This window comes from Bos grunniens, chromosome X, assembly GCF_055505025.1.
Source record: "Bos grunniens cultivar Pamir isolate PY7600 chromosome X, Bosgru_T2T1.0, whole genome shotgun sequence".
In the NCBI taxonomy this organism is placed as follows: Eukaryota; Metazoa; Chordata; class Mammalia; order Artiodactyla; family Bovidae; genus Bos; species Bos grunniens.
The window spans coordinates 132,229,053-132,249,621 of NC_141194.1; the positions used below are offsets into that span (position 1 = coordinate 132,229,053).

The following is a 20,569-nucleotide window of genomic DNA, read 5'->3' on the forward strand; positions in this document are numbered from 1 at the left end:
CATCATATTGTGGTTCCTCTTGAGGTTCAAGAGGGAGGGGATATATGTATACCTATGGCTGATTCATGTTGAGGTTTGACAGAAAACAACAAAATTTTGTAAAGCAATTATCCTTCAATTAAAAACTAAATAAATTTTTTTAAAAAGCAGAGACATTACTTTGCCAACAAAGGTCCATCTAGTCAAGGCTATGGTTTTTCCAGTGGTCATGTATGGATGTGAGAGTTGGACTGTGAAGAAAGCTGAGCGCCGAAGAATTGATACTTTTGAACTGTGGTGTTGGAGAAGACTCTTGAGAGTCCCTTGGACCGCAAGGAGATCCAACCAGTCCATTCTGAAGATCAGCCCTGGGTGTTCTTTGAAAGGAATGATGCTAAAGCTGAAACTCCAGTACTTTGGCCACCTCATGTGAAGAGTTGACTCATTGGAAAAGACTTTGATGCTGGGAGGGATTGGGGGCAGGAGGAGAAGGGGACGACAGAGGATGAGATGGCTGGATGGCATCCCCAACTTGATGGACATGAGTTTGAGTGAACTTCGGGAGTTGGTGATGGAGAGGGAGGCCTGGCGTGCTGCAGTCCATGGGGTAGCAAAGAGTCGGACACAACTGAGCAACTGAACTGAACTGAAAAACAACTGATAAGTTTTGGTCCTTTCAAAGGTTGATAAGGAGCTTCTTACCCTCTTATCTTTTTGGGGTTATCAAGAATCTTACATAGTATAAGGTGACAATTCACAATTTTATGCCTTTATATTAAAGGTCTTCTTCACAAATTCCAGGTGTAAATAATAATACCAAGAGTACTCACCCTCCACAAACCCCGGGTACCTTCTTGTTGGTATATATCAATGAAGCTGCCAATCATGCTGCCTTGGAACAAGCTTCCTTGAGCCTGCATTCGAATCTAAAAGCAGAAGAGGTACACATTTTGTTTTGACAGAGAACCAAAATGAAACGTTTCACTCATTCAAAATAAAGAAAACAGTATTTGGGAATTATCAAAAAAATCAGATGATGAAATTAATGACTTAAGCTATGTATATAAAGCATTATTTGTGTCAAAGTATATTTTATAAAGATGATTTTCATCAGCCTCACATTCTTCATACTAAGTCCATCATTTCTGAAGTTGGAAGAAAATTGGGGGAAAAAAAAGAACATGTACTCAGAGAGGGTAGAAAAAAATCCATTTAAACTATGATTAGTTTAGTGAAAAACTAGAAACAACCTACATGTTCAAAAATAACAAAGGATTAGTTGCATAAAGTATGAAACATCCATTTAATGGAATAGTATGCAGCCATAAAATTTGATTGTAGAATAATATTTGTGGATATTTGAAAATGTCAACAATTAACTGCTAGATAGAAAAAGCAGGTTGCAAAGCAGTATGTATGGCATATCATTTTTATCAAAAATACGTAAACTTAAAAATAACCATATGCAAAACCAAATGTTGATGGTAGCTTAAGTTTAAGTGATGAAGCCACAAATGGGCATTTCTCTCTTTTGCGTTTTTCCTTCCTTCCACTTTTTGCTACACTGAACATGCATTGTTTATTGAGGTGTAAAAAGCAGGCAGGAAATGTTTTAAAATATAATCTAATGCTCACAAGACCTCACATTGAGTTTTACTTGTAAAAAGCATGACACTGTATTCTGCAATGTAGCCTCTGAGAGGCACAAGAAAGGGGAGATAGCATTGCCAGGCCATGTGAAAGATCTGGTACAATTCACCACTGAGAGCACACACGCAGATCATAGTAGTCAGTCACTAAATTCGAGTGAACCAAATGCAGGCCTGACTTTCATGAAGCACAACTCTAGGTTTTAATAAATGTTCTTGGTAAGTCACAGTACAGCAATATGTTTTTATGTGGAAAGTCAACTGCTACTACTAAGAGTGTAGAAATAAAACCGAAACCATATTAAAATGAAATAGAAACTATCACAAAGACAAACTGAAACCATAAATATCCTATGGTAAGTAGAGGACTTCTTTATGGAGGTAATTCCTGAGCAGGGTTGGGATGACATCGAGGTAAGTGTGGCACTTTCCTCAGCCACAGAATGTAGCAGGGGGGTGTAAAAAAACCTCAGTAACTCAGATAAATGATATTTCAATGCAATATTTTTAAAAATAAAAATGAATGCACAAAAACCTACGATGAACCAATCATCAAAACTGTAACTAAAGACAGGATCCAACAGGGCAGGATTAACGTAAGTGAGATGGATTGTACAAAATATGGCTATTTTGTTTCACCATAAATTTTTTGCACTCATTTGAATTTTTAGAAAAGATTGCATAAAATGTTATTTCCTCTTGATTATTGAGGTTTTCTTTGGCACATCCTTACATTTTGCACCCAAGCGGAGTATCTCACTTGTATTGTCCTAGTCCTGACCCTGTTTCTGAGCTGTCTTGAAGGACAAATTCCTGAGGAAAGGGGGGGAAATCACTGCAGGCAAAAAGAGAACTACATGCACACAGGCAAGAAAGCAGCCTGTAGTTCAGAGAGAGAACCCTTTAAGGATAAGTGAAAGGATTAAACAGATCAACAGTGATTGTAACTCCTAATAAGATTGTGACTACCCTGGTCCCCCACTCCCCAGGACCACTCACCACTCCGCCCTACCTAAGTACAAGAAAGGAAAAGGTAGACTGTAGCATTGGTCAGTGGTTGCAACTGTACCAGACAGGTCAGAGGGACAGGAAACTGAAGTGAATCTGAAAAGCACATTCTAACGAGTGTAATTACATGGCAAATATTTTAGAGTTTTAGGATACAGTCAGTCATCTTTAAAAATACTTGGTCTGTATACTCTAAAGTGATATAAAAATTCTGTAGGTAAAATTTTCTCAATTTAATCCAGAAATATCATTTTCATAGTTTCTTCATCAACCACCACTGGTTTCTTTCATGTGTTTTTCAAGTCACTCTCTCAGTTCTCAAAGCTCTCTGAATCACAACAGATGCCCTTTCCACTTAACCTAGCCACCTGTGGTTTCAAATAAATAAAGTATATGTTCTCCTATTTTTTTTCCTTCACATTTCCCCTAAAATAATTTTTTAAAACTTGGGATCTTCTTATACATTTTAATCATATATTTAGTAATTTTAATTATCATAAGTTTAAATGAGTTAATAAATTGGAAATGTTTACCACTCTATCTCAAATATAAGATATAGATTGATACTATTAGATCAAATTATATTATTAGATTAAATAAAATATACATTAATATTACTGATATAATTAAATAAATGTTTCATTCTGTGTTCTGATAAATACTGAAAGAAATCCAATTATATTGTAAAAAACTCAGTACCACTAACCTATAATGTTCTGGTCCTGAATTCAGAATATTTCAACATAAGCCAAAATATTTAATTTTAAAGCCAAATCTCATCCTTAATAGAATTATGGATAGGACAGGAAAAGACATCGACATTATCGACTTAAGATACCTCAATTAGTCATTAAAGGAGGTTTCTCTAAAACTGTATTTCAGTGTATCCCTTTGTTTGATATTCCAGCTTACACTACAGGTCGATATACCATACTAAGATTTGGGATGGGTGGGGGAATATAATATGCCTTTCTCTTTTAAAGTGGGGAAAGGGTTGTTATAAACATAAGTTCATTTTTAGATTAGTTTTTGAGAAGGGTATAAAGAAAATAAGCGATCTGGAAATTGATTCCCTTAAAATTGCATAGCTCTTGGAAAGAACATTTAAAGGTTTGCTTACTCTATAGTCTGAAGACCAATGGATTAAAGCATATCATAATAAACTGACTACTATTTATTGAACATCTACTACCTACCATGTGTAATGATAGTTTACCTATATTATCTTTAATTCTTAACAACTTTATGTATTATATACTGAATTATCTTCATTTTACAAATGAGAAAACTGAGGCTTAAAGCAGTTAAGTGATCTGCCCAAGGTTTTACAGCTGGCAAGTGACACAGTAGGGATTTGTGACCAAATCTGATACAAAGCTCATGCTCTTTATCCTTCACACTGAATACACCCAATGCAAGCAGACTTTTCTTACCTTCAGCACATCGGTGGGATTGGCTATAGCAGAAGATATCACTCCTGACACTACTCCACATATCATATTAATTAAAAGAGTTTCATCTGTAAAAAGGAACAAGGAAAAGAAAGGTCTGCTTATAAGAGGCACTGAGAAGAGAGTTTCTGAAAAGAGAGTACTGAGCTATCAGAGGAAGGGAAGCATGGTCAGAAAAATGACTGTAGAAATGAACTACAAAGCTTATGAAAATAAAAAAACTCAAATATTTCTAGGTTCCAAATGAGTACTGAAACAAAAAAATTGTAAAACATAGATTATTTTAAAATATTTGTAAAATACACTGGAATATATCCTATTATTCTATATAACTGCCAATATTCCATATAAATTCAGAAAGTGCAAATAGCACTTTAATCACTTCAAACATCTAAAGAAAAAATTTTAAGTCTCTTTCTAGAGAATTATCAACTCTAAAGACTCAGAACCAAGTATTAAAAAATAAAATCTTATGTCTAATAGAAAAAAAATTCCTAAATACTAATTTTAATTGACCTTGATAGCTACTAGCATCTATTTATTTACAGAAGATTTCTGTAGTTAAATGTGAAAAACTAGTCATTTGGAACTAAATTCTCTCAGCTAGAAAAAAGAACAAAGAAACCACAGAGCATATTACTCTAAAATTCAATCTTCATCATGCCTTCTCACCATGAAGAACATACGAAGAGAAACTAGGTAAACCCCAGTGAAGAAAATGTGAGAGGAAATTATTTCAGGACTAGAATACTTCAGGATCCTCAAAGAAGAGGCTTCAGAAAAAGCTGATTTAGAAAATAAAGCAATTCAAAGGACATTACTAACCGAAAAGCTCTCCAGCTGTCCCCAACTATGCAACAGCCTCAGGCCTGTAGTAAAATAATCATTTTAGTACAGTATTTAGCTGAAAAAGCTATAGCAGCAAATAGACAATGGTAATGCTGAATGTGGGTTAAGATGACCATATTTTATGTATATATAAAACCACTCTATCTAACCAAAGCTTATCAAAACCCACAGCTAGAGGATTCCTTATAGTTGAAGTTCTCTTATAGATGAGGACAGCATTAATTTTCTCAACAAGTTTGTTCCATGTTCCCTCTGTGATGACCAGAAGCCTTTTTTTGTTTGACAGGAAAAGGGACAAACTTGAAGAGCAGATCCCTCAAACCTATAGTGGGATTAATCTCAAATCAGTACAAGCTTACTTTGACCTTGCAATGACTGTTATCCATTCTCAGACACCCCATGATTAACACTTCTCACTAAGCATAATTTTAACAATCCCTTTGAGTGTTATCTCGAAAGAGAATGAGGAGTCTACACTGACCTTCTAAACGTTCTACAAATAATCTCTTCAAGCTCTGGTAAATGCCAATTTTAATGGTGCCATATGATGCCTGTCTTAGTAAAGCAGGAGCAATTCTGCCAAAGAGAAAGAAAGAAAAAAAAGTTATCTTTATTGTATACTTGCAGATTATACATATCTAGACTGCCTATTCACTTCCATCACCCGCCTCGTTCCATAAAAACAGCAAAATATGCATTGTTTTCAAGTATCCATGGAACATGCACCGAGAGAGCATATTTGGGTCATAAAACAAACCTCAAAAAATTTAAAATAATTGATATTATATACAGTATGTTCTCTCACCATAATGGAATTAAACTGGAAATCAGTAGGGTAAGGAAAACCCACAAACACTTGGAAATTAAATGGTACTTCTAAACAATCCTTGGGTGACATTGGTGTATTTTTTAAACACATAAAATTGAATGAAAATGAAATTTCAACCTTTTAAAATATGTGGGATGCAGTCAAAGCAGTGCTGAGAAATTTATAGCACAAAATGCTTACATTAGAAAAGAGGGAGAGTCTCAAAATCAATAAGCTAAGTTCCTACCCTCACAAAACAAGAAAAAAAAAGAGCAAAGTGAACAGCAAGCAGAAGGAAGTAAATAATAAATGGCATAAATTAATAAAATTGAAAACAGGAAAATAGAGAAAAATCAATGAAACAGAAAGTTATTCAGAAAAAAGTCAACAAAATTAATAAACCTCTATTAAGGGTTATGGTAGTAATAGGAGAAAAACAGTAAGTCACCAATATGAGGAATGACATGGGGAACAGCACCACAACCCTGCAGTCATTAGAGGAATGGTGGCCCAGTGGTAAAGAATCCACTGCAATGCAGGAGACTCGGGTTTGATCCCTGGGTTGGGAAGGTCCCTTGGGAGAAGGGAATGGCCAATATTCTTGCCTGGATAATCCCATGGACAGAGGAGCCTAGAGGGCTATTGTCCATGGGGTTTCAAAAGAGTTGGACATGATTTAGCGACTCAACAACAACAATAAACAACCTTATGCTATAAATTCAACAACTTAGAAGAAATGGATTAATTCTTTGAGAACCACGAACTACCAAAATTCAATCAATATGAAATAGATAATCCAAATACTCTCATAACATCTAAAACATTTTTATTTATAATTTAAAAGTTTCCAAAAAGGAAATCTCTAGGCCCAGATAATTTCACTAGGGAATTCAACCAAACATTTAATAAATTAACATCAATCTTACACAATCTCTTCCAGAAAACAGAAGAGGGAACACTTCTCAACTTATTTTATGTAGCTAGTATTACCCTGATAACAAAACCAGAAAAAAACAGTACAGAAAAGGAAAACTACAACCCAATATCTATCATGAACTTGGATACGAAAATCTTTAACAAAATATTAGCAAATTGAATCCAGTAATGCAGAAGAAGTATACACTATTAACTGCTTCATAGCTTTTTTTTTTTTAAATCCACCTTAATTCCTAGCAGTTGCAGATACAACTTTAATCTTATCCAGGAGACACCAGAGCCAAGATTTCATTCTATTTAAGTTCTGCTTATTAACTGGAGACATTCTCACTCATACCTCCTTTGAGATTCTTCCATATTGCAGAATTAAACTTCAGCAGTTATAAATAGAAAGACAGCAGCAGTTCAAACAGTTAAGATTTTAAAATGATGACAAAACATGCATATTTCTGACTTTATTGCTTGCTATCTGAAAAAAGTATCTTGTGATTATCTGTGCCAATGAAAGAACAAGGTGAAACACATGATCCATGACTCATTTGCTTCAGGATGTAATTCTTGATTTTTCCCCAAGTAAATTATCTTTGAAATTAAGTCCAACATAAGTTAATAATAAAATTGATATCCATTCCCAGAGCAATGAACTGGGACCCTAGATGCAGAAGTGAACTAGTAAATTGGCAGCAGATTAAACAACACAGTGGACAATAAGCCACCAATTTATGAATAATCAAAAGATGATTCCCCCCCAAAAAAATGATGGGTCTCCCTCTCTCTTATTCTTCATGTTATGTTTAAACTGTCAGAATAGTATTTCTTTAAAGAGGAAAAAAAATGTAAGTCAGGATTTGGCAACTCAGGAAGAGTATCACAGAAATATATACTGTCAATTGGTGCTCTGCTAGTCATGGTGGCTATGGATGACTCTCAGGAAAAAAGGAGAAAGCCTACACTGAGATATCTGTTTTTAAAAAGTATCACTTATAGCCAAATGAACACAAAATCCAAAGCTCAAGATTTACAAGCAAGTGAAATATAAATTGGCACATCAATATTGAATTACATTTTGTGACAGCATGGATGTGACGGGAGTTTGGGGACACATGGATACATGTTTATGTATGGCTGAGCCCCTTCAGTGTTCACCTAAAACTATCACAACACTCCAATATAAAACAAAAAGTTAAAAAAATATTGAATTACAAGTTGAAATGGTGAATATAAAGGGCACAAACTATCAAATGCTGAACTACATGGCTTCTCAAAAAAATTATTTCTATTCATGATGTAAGAAAAGAATCCATTCTCACCCTGAATACAGAGCCAATACACCTTCTTCTTTATAGATTCGGAACAAGGCATGAAACATTCCTCGGTATTTTATCTCTTTGAAGCGGACATCAATACTTTGGCCTTGAACTTGAAGTCGTGTTTTGGTCAGGTCCACGGGGAAAGTTCCTATGAAGTAACACACTCATTTATAAGTTTTTCCAGAGAGTCATAGTTAAATTTTGGATGATTCGGGCCAATGGTAATTTTTAAAACATAAGGCAAAGTCCTTTTTATAACAGCTAGATCTTCACTAAAATATTACTATTAGAGGACAAGGGCTGTATATGATAAAGTGAAATGTACTATATCTGCTGCTGCTACTGCTAAGTCGCTTCAGTCGTGTCCGACTCTGTGCAACCCCATAGAGGGCGGCCCACCAGGCTCCCCCGTCCCTGGGATTCTCCAGGCAAGAACACTGGAGTGGGTTGCCATTTCCTTCTCCAATCCATGAAAGTGAAAAGTGAAAGTGAAGTCGGTCAGTCATGTCCGACTCTTCGCTACCCCATGGACTGCAGCCCACCAGGCTCCTCTGCCCATGGGATTTTCCAGGCAAGAGTACTGGAGTGGGTTGCTATTGCCTTCTCCCGTACTATATCTAGGCAGCAGGATTTGACCCACAGTATAACTGAAACTGTGATATAATAAAGTGCTTTAGCATAGACCTAACACACTATAAATGCAAAATAACTTACATGTTGTTTTAATTTCATCTTAACATACAATCTGGCAATTATCTGTCTCTTCCTTCTGCCCCACCTCCCACCTCGTCTCCCTACTTCCCCCTCATAAAATCTCCGCAAATTTTTGCAAAGAAGATAGGAAAGCATGGGATCGCTGCTCCACATACTCTTAAATACTGTTACAAAGCTTTGTGGGTTTTTCTTTTATCTGTTTATAAGAAACAGTTTTCTAGCATTATGAAAGATAATGGTAAAGTCCTGCTGCTGCTGCTGCTAAGTCACTTCAGTTGTGTCCGACTCTGTGCGACCCCATAGACGGCAGCCCATCAGGCTCCCCCATCCCTGGGATTCTCCAGGCAAGAACACTGGAGTGGGTTGCCATTTCCTTCTCCAATGCATGAAAGTGAAAAGTGAAAGGGAAGTCGCTCAGTCGTGTCCGACCCTCAGCGACCCCATGGACTGCAGCCCACCAGGCTCCTCCATCCATGGGATTTTCCAGGCAGAGTACTGGAGTGGGGTGCCATTACCTTCTCCGGGTAAAGTCCTAAACGGGACTAAATAGCCTACTCATCTGGTTCCTTGGGTAATTCAGGACTAACCAGCACAGTGTTTAGCAGGAAAATTTCTTTAACCAAACTTCTTTCTCTTATTATATCAACACAGTCAAAGTAGTCATTATATTGGCAAAATGTTTCAAGGACTATTTCAAGGTCTAAAACTAACACAGTGATTAAGTGATTATGCAACTCTGGTCACTGATGACCCCGATATCATAACACCAGAGTTCATGACAAGAAAGTCAAGAAAAGCTAGTAGGGTCACTCAACAAACAATTTAGGAAAGAGGATCTGGAAAATGAAAAACAATCTAAAAGTACTTCAAAATTAAAATAAAAAAGAGAAGAATCTAGTTTGATCTTGTTGGTCAATTTTCTTCCAAAATGGGAAAGAGGTTTGACAACAAGGAGTTTGAATACTTACTAAGAAATTTATGAACAACTTAGCACACAGGAAAGGTCATTAGTATAAGAATATAGCAGAAACCGCTATCTTACCGAACTCCTCTATATTTTCATGCACACTTCTTAAGCCTAGCAAATTAAATCATTAAACCACCAAAACAGCATCCTAAGTTTGACTTTTCTTAACGTCACTTGCAGTAGTAGTACTTTCCCAGAAAATATTACTTGATAGAATTGAGACAAGTTTTTTTCTTATTTTTAATTGAAGGATAATTACAGTGTCGTGTTGGTTTCTGGATGATCCATGTTGATGTATGAGACAAGTTTTTAAAACAAACAGGCAAGCTTCTTCTTCTCCACTTTTTACCAAAAATAACATTACCCGTATCTATACCCTAAAGGAGCAGATATGTCGGTTTCTACATTCTTACCAAACTCAGCAACAATAGAGGCAAGGCCGCCATATACAAAGGGTTTCCAATTCAGACCAGACATCTCATGGCTTACAGTGGCACTTTTCTGGTGCTAAAAATAAACACAAATCAGAACAAGGCACAAGAGTGAGGAGCACCTGTCAGTGTATGATCACAACTTAGAGCAAACAAAACAGACATAGAGAAAAACCCTACCAAGTGGAATGACACAAAATGAAGGCTCCTGTTTTATGTGATAGATGACCATAAATGTGTTCTTTACTGCCTTTCTGTAGGGGTAAGTGTGCAATTCACTCAAATGTCAACCTGTGCACTTCACGTTCTTTAGTTTCTTTAGTGTTTTATCCCCATCCCACCCAAAGAAGAGGTTTCAGTCCATCTAGCACACCCAACTTAGACATTCAACTAGACAATTACAAGTGAAGGAATCTGGAGTTTAAATTACATAGGCTGAGGCATCTCATAAAAGCAGTTCATGGTATTGTTAGCTTGATTCAGGTGCAAAGCACAGACTGGCATCACTACCCTTTCATATTCTTAGCCCTCTCATCTCTCCACTAAACTTTATTTCATCTAGCTACTTTCCAGCTACACAAAACCTCCTCCCACTAGGCCCAGGCCAAGTTAAGCACCTTTTCACCTTCCTTTGTTTCTCTGAGGAATGACAGCAACATGGATGATGTCCCTCTTCTCTCTGACATTTAACATATATCCATCTAGTGAATCTCCTTGTCCCTGTCCTTTTAAAGCTGCTGCTGCTAAGCTGCTAAGTCACTTCAGTCGTGTCCAACTCTGTGTGACCCCACAGACGGCAGCCCACCAGGCTCCCCCGTCCCTGAGGTTCTCCAGGCAAGAACACTGGAGTGGGTTGCCATTTCCTTCTCCAATGCATGAAAGTGAAAAGTGAAAGTGAAGTCGCTCAGTCATGTCCGACCCTCAGCGACCCCATGGATTGCAGCCTACCAGGCTCCTCCGTCCATGGGATTTTCCAGGCAGGAGTACTGGAGTGGGGTGCCATTGCATTCTCCGCCTTTTAAAGCACATAAATACAAATAGTGTTTTTCTTTGATGTTTGAGTTCTTTAACAAAGTATTCTACTCCCAGTCCTCCTTACCTCCCTCCCCTCCTGCCCCCATTAGACCTGTCACCCTCAATCTTTTCAGCCTATTTTCTTTTCCTGCCACTCCCAGCTATTTCTCTCTGGAGTTTTATTTTCCCCACAGCTCTGCCTTCTCCAAGAGTGGTTCTCAAATTTTAATGGGCACCAGAATCACCCAGAAGGCAGATTAAAACACAGATTGCTGGGATTTACTTCTGCAAGTTTTTGATTGGTGGTCTGGGTCTGGCCTGAGAATGTGAAAATTTACAAACAATGCTGATACTTTCAAGCTTTAAGACCTACTGCTCTAGGCCTTGCCTACTAAATTCTGGTGCAGCTGGAAGCTATTTTCTTCGGACGGCTTCTCAGATTTCTCTTAAATATTCCTTTTTTCAGATCTTCAAGGTCTGCCTACTATTGAATTTCAAAAGCAACTTCTACTGGTCTTTGGCCAGGGATGAGGATTCGAAGTTAGACTTGCCTAGGTTTAAATACTCGCACCACCACTTATTCATTCTGTGACCTCAGGCAAGTTATTTAACCACGTGTGCCTGAGTTTGCTGAATTGTAAAATGGGGATAATAATAAGTACTATATCATAGGATTGTTGTGAAAATTAAATAAAACACATAAACCTCTTAGAAAAGTACCTGGCACCTAATTCAACAACTATTAGTTACCATTATTACATTTTTTGAATAGTTAAGTACTCAAATATATATATTTTAACAGATAATACTTACTGCCCACCTCCCCTACTGCCCAATCTGGGATTAGCACTGAATTGACGGTCTCTTTTAAGAGAAGGAAATGGCAACCCACTCCAGTACTCTTGCCTGGAAAATCCAATGGACAGAGGAGCGTGGCAGGCTACAGTCCATGGGGTCGCAAAAAGTCGTACACGACTAAGCGACTTCGCTTTTCACTTTTTTGCTTTTTTTTAAGAGGAGACAAGGCTTTGCTTTATTTCTGCATAAGGAATCCTCTGCAACTAAGTACAGAAAAACAACTTTCCAGAAAGGATAGCTAACATGCAGGCAAATGTTTAAGAGGCCACAAAAATAATTATGGAAACTTCCTTTCATGCATAATATGATCAGCCAGTCCATCTGACATACAGAGTGGGCAATACATAGCTCTTTTGGAGGAAAACTGTTTCAAAGAATTCGAAAAAGCAAAGTAGGAATAAGTAGGAATAATAATATCAGCTGCAGCTTGAAAGAAGAGTCTTGAGTACTAAATACTACCTTATCAACATTTTCAGTTATGCCCATATTTTAAAACTACAAATAATAGCAACACATGACACACACAATGAAAGGGTAGACATGGAAAAGCAAGGAACTAGCACATCCCTTTTCTAAGTTTAGGGGAGGGGGAATCCCCTTTCCAGTCACTAATTTAGAGATTTCCCAAAACAAACATTTCAAAAGGCAGCTATGCTTCTCTCGAAAGCTCTCTCTTTATCACTTCTTTCAACTCTTCATTATAGAAGAAGCCTGACTTGACTACCTGCTACCTGCCTTTTAATAAAGATGTACTCAGGGTTCAGAGAATAATACTAATGCAGTTAAAGGCAGGGGGCAAAGCCACAGCAGGGAGCAGAAAGGCCAGTCACAATCTCTGGTCAGTTAGCCCAGTAGTTCTTTAATGAAATTTTCACAATTCTGAATTGAAATAAAGAAAATAAGGGCACCAAGTGCCTTTTTTCAGCTAAATGTATCTCATTTAAAGGACTATTAGAAGATCATGTTCTTCCTACTCCTGGAGCATTTTTCAAAAATCACCTTTCTTACATGAAATGTAGTAGCTGGTAGTTGATTTTGTTTAGTGTTCTTATTTGGCAAAATAAGACTGGCTACCCTAATTTGTGCCGCCTCCCCACACCTTCATTTCAATTTTACTGGTCCATGAAGACTGAAAGTCTGGGACCACTGCCATCTTCCCACTCCCATCTGATAGTAAACTTTCTTTCCCTCCAATGCAGGGAAAGAATCTTGTTACGAAGAAATCCTGTATCATCTTTAAGTCTGATTTTAGACATTCCCTCCTCATACTGAGCCAAAAGTCTGTCTTCCTCTAGTTTTCACTCGTATTTTGGACGCAGTATGAACAATTTATTCTTTTCTCCTAGGGGACTCCTTCAAACAGTTAAAGACAGCTACCATTTTCTCCTACAACTTATTTTTTAGGCTAAATATCTACCAATAATTTTTGTTGTTCTCCATATTACACTTCAATTACTATAGCTGAAAATTGCAGTCGCTTTTATGGGAGTCATATCACACTACTGAATCATTAAAATGTCAGCTATAATCTCCAAGTCTTTTACATAAGGCTGTATACATGCATGCATGTTATGTCATACCTATTCCACAGCTGTGTAATGCTCTTTTGAGCCTTCATTTATCTCCTCTATATCTTAAATCTCAGGCATACAAATAATGACTAGGATGAGGTTTTATATTCTGGTTGCCCCGTGTTATTTTCTCTCTTAACTAGGTAAGATCCCTGAAGGCTGGCACCTGGTCTCACGGTACTTTTTATAACCCCTAAAATAGCTTACACAGAATTGGGTACACATCCATTAAATACTTGGTTGGTTCCACCGTGATGTCCTTTATAAACATATACAGCCTGTATGTAAAAGGTTACAGGGGAAATCAGAAAGATAACTTGCTGGACCCGACCAATACTACACACTCTGTACATGACACTTTGCTGATCCTCAGAGACTCTCTCCCTAGGTTTTGTTGCAGAAAATTATTTGTGTAAAATACTTTCCAAAGGATTTTGATTTGTGGGGTCTATCCCCAGATATGTGTAAAAGAAGCCACATCTGAGTTAAAATAGAAATACAGTACCTTAAGTATTTTCATTGTGTAAAGAAGCCAATGAAAAATGCCTTCAAAATGCAGACATATATTCTGAAATCTGACTAAGGAAAATTTGATAGCCTAAAGAGAAGAATGTCCTAGAACACAAGTTACATAATCCTGTCATACTACTGCAAAGCTCTGGTCAGAAAAATCCAGGCGCTTTTCTTGGTTTCCCCTTTAAGAAAGAGTAGGCATTAGATATTCTCAGATTCAGAAGATAAAATAGAGACTCAAGCAAATGGTTATTGAAGGCATACTAAATGCCCAATGTGCTACAGGTACAAATGCCATGTTTAAAAGAAAACCACATAACATGTTCTAACACCATAACAATATTTATGTTTCCTGGATAATTAAGGAGATGGGTGTGGGGATAAAAGTTGTATGAAATACAGTACTTGCCTTTCAAGAGCTTATAATCCGGTGGAAGAAATCAAAGTAGTTCATCAGAGAAAAAAAATAAGTGCTAAACTATATAGCACAAACTATAAGAGCAGGACAAGCATGGAAAAGGAACCAATCCACATGAGCTTAAATAATTCGAAAAAGCTTATGGAGATGAGAGAACTTAAAGTGGGCCTTGATAGAGGGCAGGTAGAATATTCACAGGTGTAGGTAAAGGAGAGAGTAAGGGGAGAACAGGCTGTAGAGACACAAATTTGGGGAAAAACACAGGATGTGGAGGCAAGCATCAGTATGGTTTGTTCTCAGAAGAAAGAACGCAACCTAACTGGAACAGAGAATTATTTTATATTGAAACAATATGTTGTTTACATATTGTTTATATTGAAACAATATCAGACAAACAGTATGATAAGGAACAGATTCAGTTGAAAGGCATGAAATCAAAGTGAGTGTGGCAGGGTGGAAGGGATACTGTAAATTTTTGAATAGACTAGTGACCTGATGAAATCTACCACATTTTAGTTAGCCTACTAGGGTTGCAGCAAGCAATGGATTACAAACAGGAGAGGCAAGGAAACTAGCTTAGGATGGTGTGAAGTAAAGCAGACAAGATGTTTGTTGGCAGCAAGATTGGAGATAAACTTCTAAAATGGAGACACAAAGGAACTTGATGATGTAGGGAATGAAGGTGAGGGAAGAGTTGATGATGACTTGAAGCACCCCTGGTCTGAAAAAAAAAGACAACAACAAGGAAACACTGACAGAGAACTACAAATGTCCCTGCTTTTACCTTATCTGAGAAGCTAATTCATATTCATAATGGCTGACATCCCAATCAGTTAGCTGAACTGCATTTTAATAGATGCCTTCAATGCCTTGATCTCAAGGAGTGACAGGGGGTAGAAATTGAAAGGGAGCACCTTTCAAAAGCATCCCTCACACTAGTACAATGGAGGTGTTTGCTTACTCCGCTTACAATCACGGCCGCCGTTGCAAACTTCACCCTTAGAAAAATTAGGATTATTCCGGGAAAGATACCCATTCACCCTCTGGGTAGCAGGATCTTGCCAGTTCCTCAGCTGTCAGAGCGAGTTCGTGGAGAGAAGGGAGGCGCCTTAATGAGGCGGCCTCCCTGGGGGGTCGAGGAAGCAGGGTTCAATCGAAGAAGTAAAACCACCGATGCCAGAAGAGTGAAAAACAGGGAAGGGACTCAGCTGAGGGGAGAGAGAGATCAAAGGACCGTTAAGCCCCTCCCAGGTCGGGAACCAGGCCAGCCCGGCCCCGCGCGGCCTGGCGCGGCCCAGCCCCGCTCCCCGGCCTGGAAGTGCAGGAGCTCCCCCTCACCTGCTCGGGCTCATCGGACGACTGGGAAGCCGAGGCTCCCACAGTCGGAAGCGCCACTGCAACGCCAACCCGGAAGCATTGATACCAACGGAAGTAACCAAGCTGTCGCCTCGGCAACGGTGGTACAGCCATCCCAACTCCGCCCCTCTAAGCCTAAAAACGGAGGCGCGAAGAAAGAGGCGGAGATGACAAGGATCTTAACGGGGGAGTAGGGCAGGCTACTGGCGCAAAGGCCCAGAGGGGGAAACCTGACTTTAGGGACGTGCAGGGAGAAGAGGCTAAGGCATAAGAATGTAGCAGCTTCTGCAGCTAACGTGGGCGCAGTGATGCCTTGTTACAGTATCACCACCCACCTCGCGCGTGCGAGGTCTAGGGAAAGAAGAGGGGTGGGGCGCCTGCGCTCAGAGTTCGGGAATGAAGGGAGCGTGAGGAGGCGGGGCAAAGATCTTAAAAGTGGGAAAAGGCATGAGCGGTATTTAGAGGGGTGCCTGAGCTGGGCTGCCCTCCATGGGGTCGCGAAGAGTCGGACACGACTGAGCGACTTCCCTTTCACTTTTCACTTTCATGCACTGGGGAAGGAAATGGCAACCCACTCCAGTGTTCTTGCCTGGAGAATCCCAGGGACGGGGGAGCCTGGTGGGCTGCCGTCTATGGGGTCACACAGAGTCGGTCACGACTGAAGTGACTTAGGAGCAGCAGCTGAGCTGGGGAGACGGGGCAGGGGGAGGAGATGGGGGCGGAGGAGACAGAAATAAAGATCAAGTAAGCAAACAACCTCAGCATCAGGTCTGAGGTCGCCAGGCCCTCAAAGCACGGTTCACTTCAGTCAATCAGTTGTGTCCGACTCTTTGCGAACCCATGAACCGCAGCACGCCAGGCCTCCCTGTTCATCACCAAATGCCGAAGTCTACCCCATCCCATGTCCATTGAGTCGGTGATGCCATCCAACCATGTCATCCTCTGTCGTCCCCTTCTCCTCCTGCCCTCAATCTTTCCCAGCATCAGGGCCTTTTCAAATGAGCCAGCTCTTCACATCAGGTGGCCAAAGTACTGGAGTTTCAGCTTCAACATCAGTCCTTCCAATGAAGACCCAGGACTGATCTCCTTTAGGATGGACTGGTTGGATCTCCTTGTAGTCCAAGGGACTCTGAAGAGTCTTCTCCAACACCACAGTTCAAAAGTATCAATTATTTGGTACTCAGCTTTCTTCACAGTCCAACTCTCACATCCATACACGACTACTGGAAAAACCATAGCCTTGACTAGACGGACCTTTGTTGACAAAGTAACGTCTCTGCTTTTTAATATGCTATCTAGGTTGGTCATAACTTTCCTTCCAAGGAACAAGCGTCTTTTAATTTCATGGCTACAGTCACCATCTGCAGTGATTTTGGAGCCCAGAAAAATAAAGTCTGACACTGTTTCCACTGTTTCCCCATCTATTTCCCATGAAGTGATGGGACCAGATGCCATGATCTTAGTTTTCTGAATGTTGAAGTTTAAGCCAACTTTTTCACTCTCCTCTTTCACTTTCATCAAGAGGCTCTTTAGTTCTTCTTCACTTTCTGCCATAAGGGTGGTGTCATCTGCATATCTGAGGTGATTGATATTTCTCCTGGCAATCTTGATTCCAGCTTGTGCTTCCTCCAGCCCACCATTTCTTATGATGTATTCTGCATATAGGTTAAATAAGCAGGGTGACAATATACAGCCTTGACGTACTCCTTTTCCTATTTGGAACCAAAGCATGGTTAAGAAAGAGCAAATTAGAAGCAGAAAAGGGAACCATAAAAAGTTTTAGATAAGATGAAGAGTGGAAATACTAACAGGGGAGTCTGAGAGTTAATCCGGACCTCACAATCAGCCAGCAAATGATAAGAGGGCCTGGTGACCAGCTTCGGGCTCTAGCCACCCCCAGGAACCAGAAGGGATAACTTCAAATCACCCTAGGTGATTACGTTAACCAATGGGCTACATTTTTAAGCCTCTTGCATGAAGGATCCATAATCACACGGGAATATAAAATAGTATGGTTTAGATGTTGAGTAAAAGTCAATGCAAAGCACGTGACTCTAAATGATTATTTGTTAAATGAATGAATGTTCAGAATACCTTTGTTCCAAAAGGATCATTCTCATTTTAGTTCACATTTTGCTTTTTTGTCCCCACTTTAAAAATTTATTCAGGCAGCACACATAGTATCAGCTGACACTATGGAACACTTACCAAGGTGGTACAAAAGCTTTCATGTGCACAAAACTACCCTATGAGATAGGGGCTATTATTTCCCCCTTTTGATAGACAGGAAAAGTGAGGTCTTAAGAAGTTAAGAGAGTAACATGGTGAGTGGCAAAGCTGGTATTCAAATTCAATTCTCACTTAAGAGCCCAAGCTCTTAACCACTATGTGACACTGCTTTCAACTTTAGTAATAGCCTTGTTACCTTCAGAAACTTCCTTACTAAAAATAATGTGAGAAACCTGTACATGCATTCCGAAATGTGAATACCCTTAAATTTACATCTCAGCAAAGTACTCTCTTTCAGCCAGACTAAGGGGGTTACAGCTTAGAATCTTTCTAAATTGGAAGGACTATATAATGTCAGGTCCATGAATCAAGGCAAATTGGAAGTGGTCAAACAGGAGATGACAAGAGTGAACATCGACATTCTAGGAATCAGCGAACTGAAATGGACTGGAATGGGTGAATTTAATTCAGATGACCATTATATATACTACTGCGGGCAGGAATCCCTCAGAAGAAATGGAGTGGCCATCATGGTCAACAAAAGAGTCCGAAATGCAGTGCTTGGATGCAATCTCAAAAACGACAGAATAACCTCTGTTCATTTCCAAGGCAAACCATTCATATCACAGTAATCCAAGTCTATGCCCCAACCAGTAACGCTGAAGAAGCTGAAGTTGAACGGTTCCATGAAGACCTACAAGACCTTTTAGAACTAACATCCAAAAAAAGATGTCCTTTTCATTATAGGGGACTGGAATGCAAAGGTATGAAGTCAAGAAACACCTGGAGTAACAGACAAATTTGGCCTTGGAATACGGAATGAAGCAGGGCAAAGGCTAATAGAGTTTTGCCAAGAGAATGCACTGGTCATAGCAAACACCCTCTTCCAACAATACAAGAGAAGACTCTACACATGGACATCACCAGATGGTCAACACCGAAATCAGATTGATTATATTCTTTGCAGCCAAAGATGGACAAGCTCTATACAGTCAGCAAAAACAAGACCAGGAGCTGACTGTGGCTCAGACCATGAACTCCTTATTGCCAAATTCAGACTTAAATTGAAGAAAGTAGGGAAAACCACTAGACCATTCAGGTATGACCTAAATCAAATCCCTTATGATTATACAGTGGAAGTGAGAAATAGATTTAAGGGCCTAGATCTGATAGATAGAGTGCCTGCTGAACTATGGAATGAGGTTTGTGACATTGTACAGGAGACAGGGATCAAGACCATTCCCATAGAAAAGAAATGCAAAAAAGCAAAATGGCTGTCTGGGGAGGCCTTACAAATAGCTGTGAAAAGAAGAGAAGTGAAAAGCAAAGGAGAAAAGGAAAGATATAAACATCTGAACGCAGAGTTCCAAAGAATGGCAAGAAGAGATAAGAAAGGCTTCCTCAGCGATCAATGCAAAGAAATAGAGGAAAACAACAGAATGGGAAAGACTAGGGATCTCTTCAAGAAAATCAGAGATACCAAAGGAACATTTCATGCAAAGATGGGCTCAATAAAGGACAAAAATGGTATGGACCTAACATAAGCAGAAGATATTAAGAAGAGATGACAAGAATACACAGAAGAACTGTACAAAAAAGATCTTCACGACCCAGATAATCATGATGATGTGATCACTGGCCTAGAGCCAGACATCCTGGAATGTGAAGTCAAGTGGGCCTTAGAAAGCATCACTACGAACAAAGCTAGTGGAGGTGATGGAATTCCAGTTGAGCTATTCCAAATCCTGAAAGATGATGCTGTGAAAGTGCTGCTCTCAATATGTCAGCAAATTTGGAAAACTCAGCAGTGGCCACAGGACTGGAAAAGGTCAGTTTTCATTCCAATCCCAAAGAAAGGCAATGCCAAAGAATGCTCAAACTACTGCACAATTGCACTCATCTCACATGCTAGTAAAGTAATGCTCAAAATTCTCCAAGCCAGGCTTTAGCAATATGTGAACTGTGAACTTCCTGATGCTCAAGCTGGTTTTAGAAAAGGCAGAGGAACCAGAGATCAAATTGACAACATCCGCTGGATCATGGAAAAGGCAAGAGAGTTCCCGAAAAACATCTATTTCTGCTTTATTGACTATGCCAAAGCCTTTGACTGTGTGGATCACAATAAACTGTGGAAGATTCTTCAAGAGATGGGAATACCAGACCACCTGACCTGCCTCTTGAGAAACCTGTAGGCACGTCAGGAAGCAACAGTTAGAACTGGACATGGGACAACAGACTGGTTCCAAATAGGAAAAGGAGTACGTCAAGGCTGTATATTGTCACCCTGCTTATTTAACTTATATGCAGAGTACATCATGAGAAACGCTGGGCTGGAAGAAACACAAGCTGGAATCAAGATTGCCGGGAGAAATATCAATAACCTCAGATATGCAGATGACACCACCCTTATGGCAGAAAGTGAAGAGGAACTCAAAAGCCTCTTGATGAAAGTGAAAGTGGAGAGTGAAAAAGTTGGCTTAAAGCTCAACATTCAGAAAACGAAGATCA

The 20,569-nt window shown here is 39.3% G+C and overlaps 1 protein-coding gene across 11 annotated transcripts in view; it reads right to left on the bottom strand.

Annotated features, from left to right (window-relative positions):
* Nucleotides 1-16,035, bottom strand: part of SLC25A14 (solute carrier family 25 member 14) — a 38,013-nt gene extending 21,978 nt beyond the window's left edge. The window contains exons 1-8 of one of the 11 annotated variants that reach the window (XM_086389320.1): nt 15,815-15,941; nt 15,447-15,684; nt 10,085-10,178; nt 7,991-8,138; nt 5,418-5,512; nt 4,913-4,956; nt 4,070-4,155; nt 810-905 (exon numbers count right to left, since the gene is read on the bottom strand). In XM_086389320.1, the coding sequence (XP_086245446.1) occupies nt 810-905; nt 4,070-4,135 (162 nt within the window). In that variant the 5' untranslated portion in view covers nt 4,136-4,155; nt 4,913-4,956; nt 5,418-5,512; ... (2 more) ...; nt 15,447-15,684; nt 15,815-15,941. Of the gene's footprint in view, nt 1-809; nt 906-4,069; nt 4,156-4,912; nt 4,957-5,417; nt 5,513-7,990; nt 8,139-10,084; nt 10,179-15,437; nt 15,685-15,814 lie in introns of all 11 variants that reach the window. The other 10 variants (XM_086389318.1, XR_015159663.1, XM_086389314.1 and 7 more) reach the window with 10 other exon arrangements.
* Between the last annotated feature and the right edge of the window lie 4,534 nt (nt 16,036-20,569).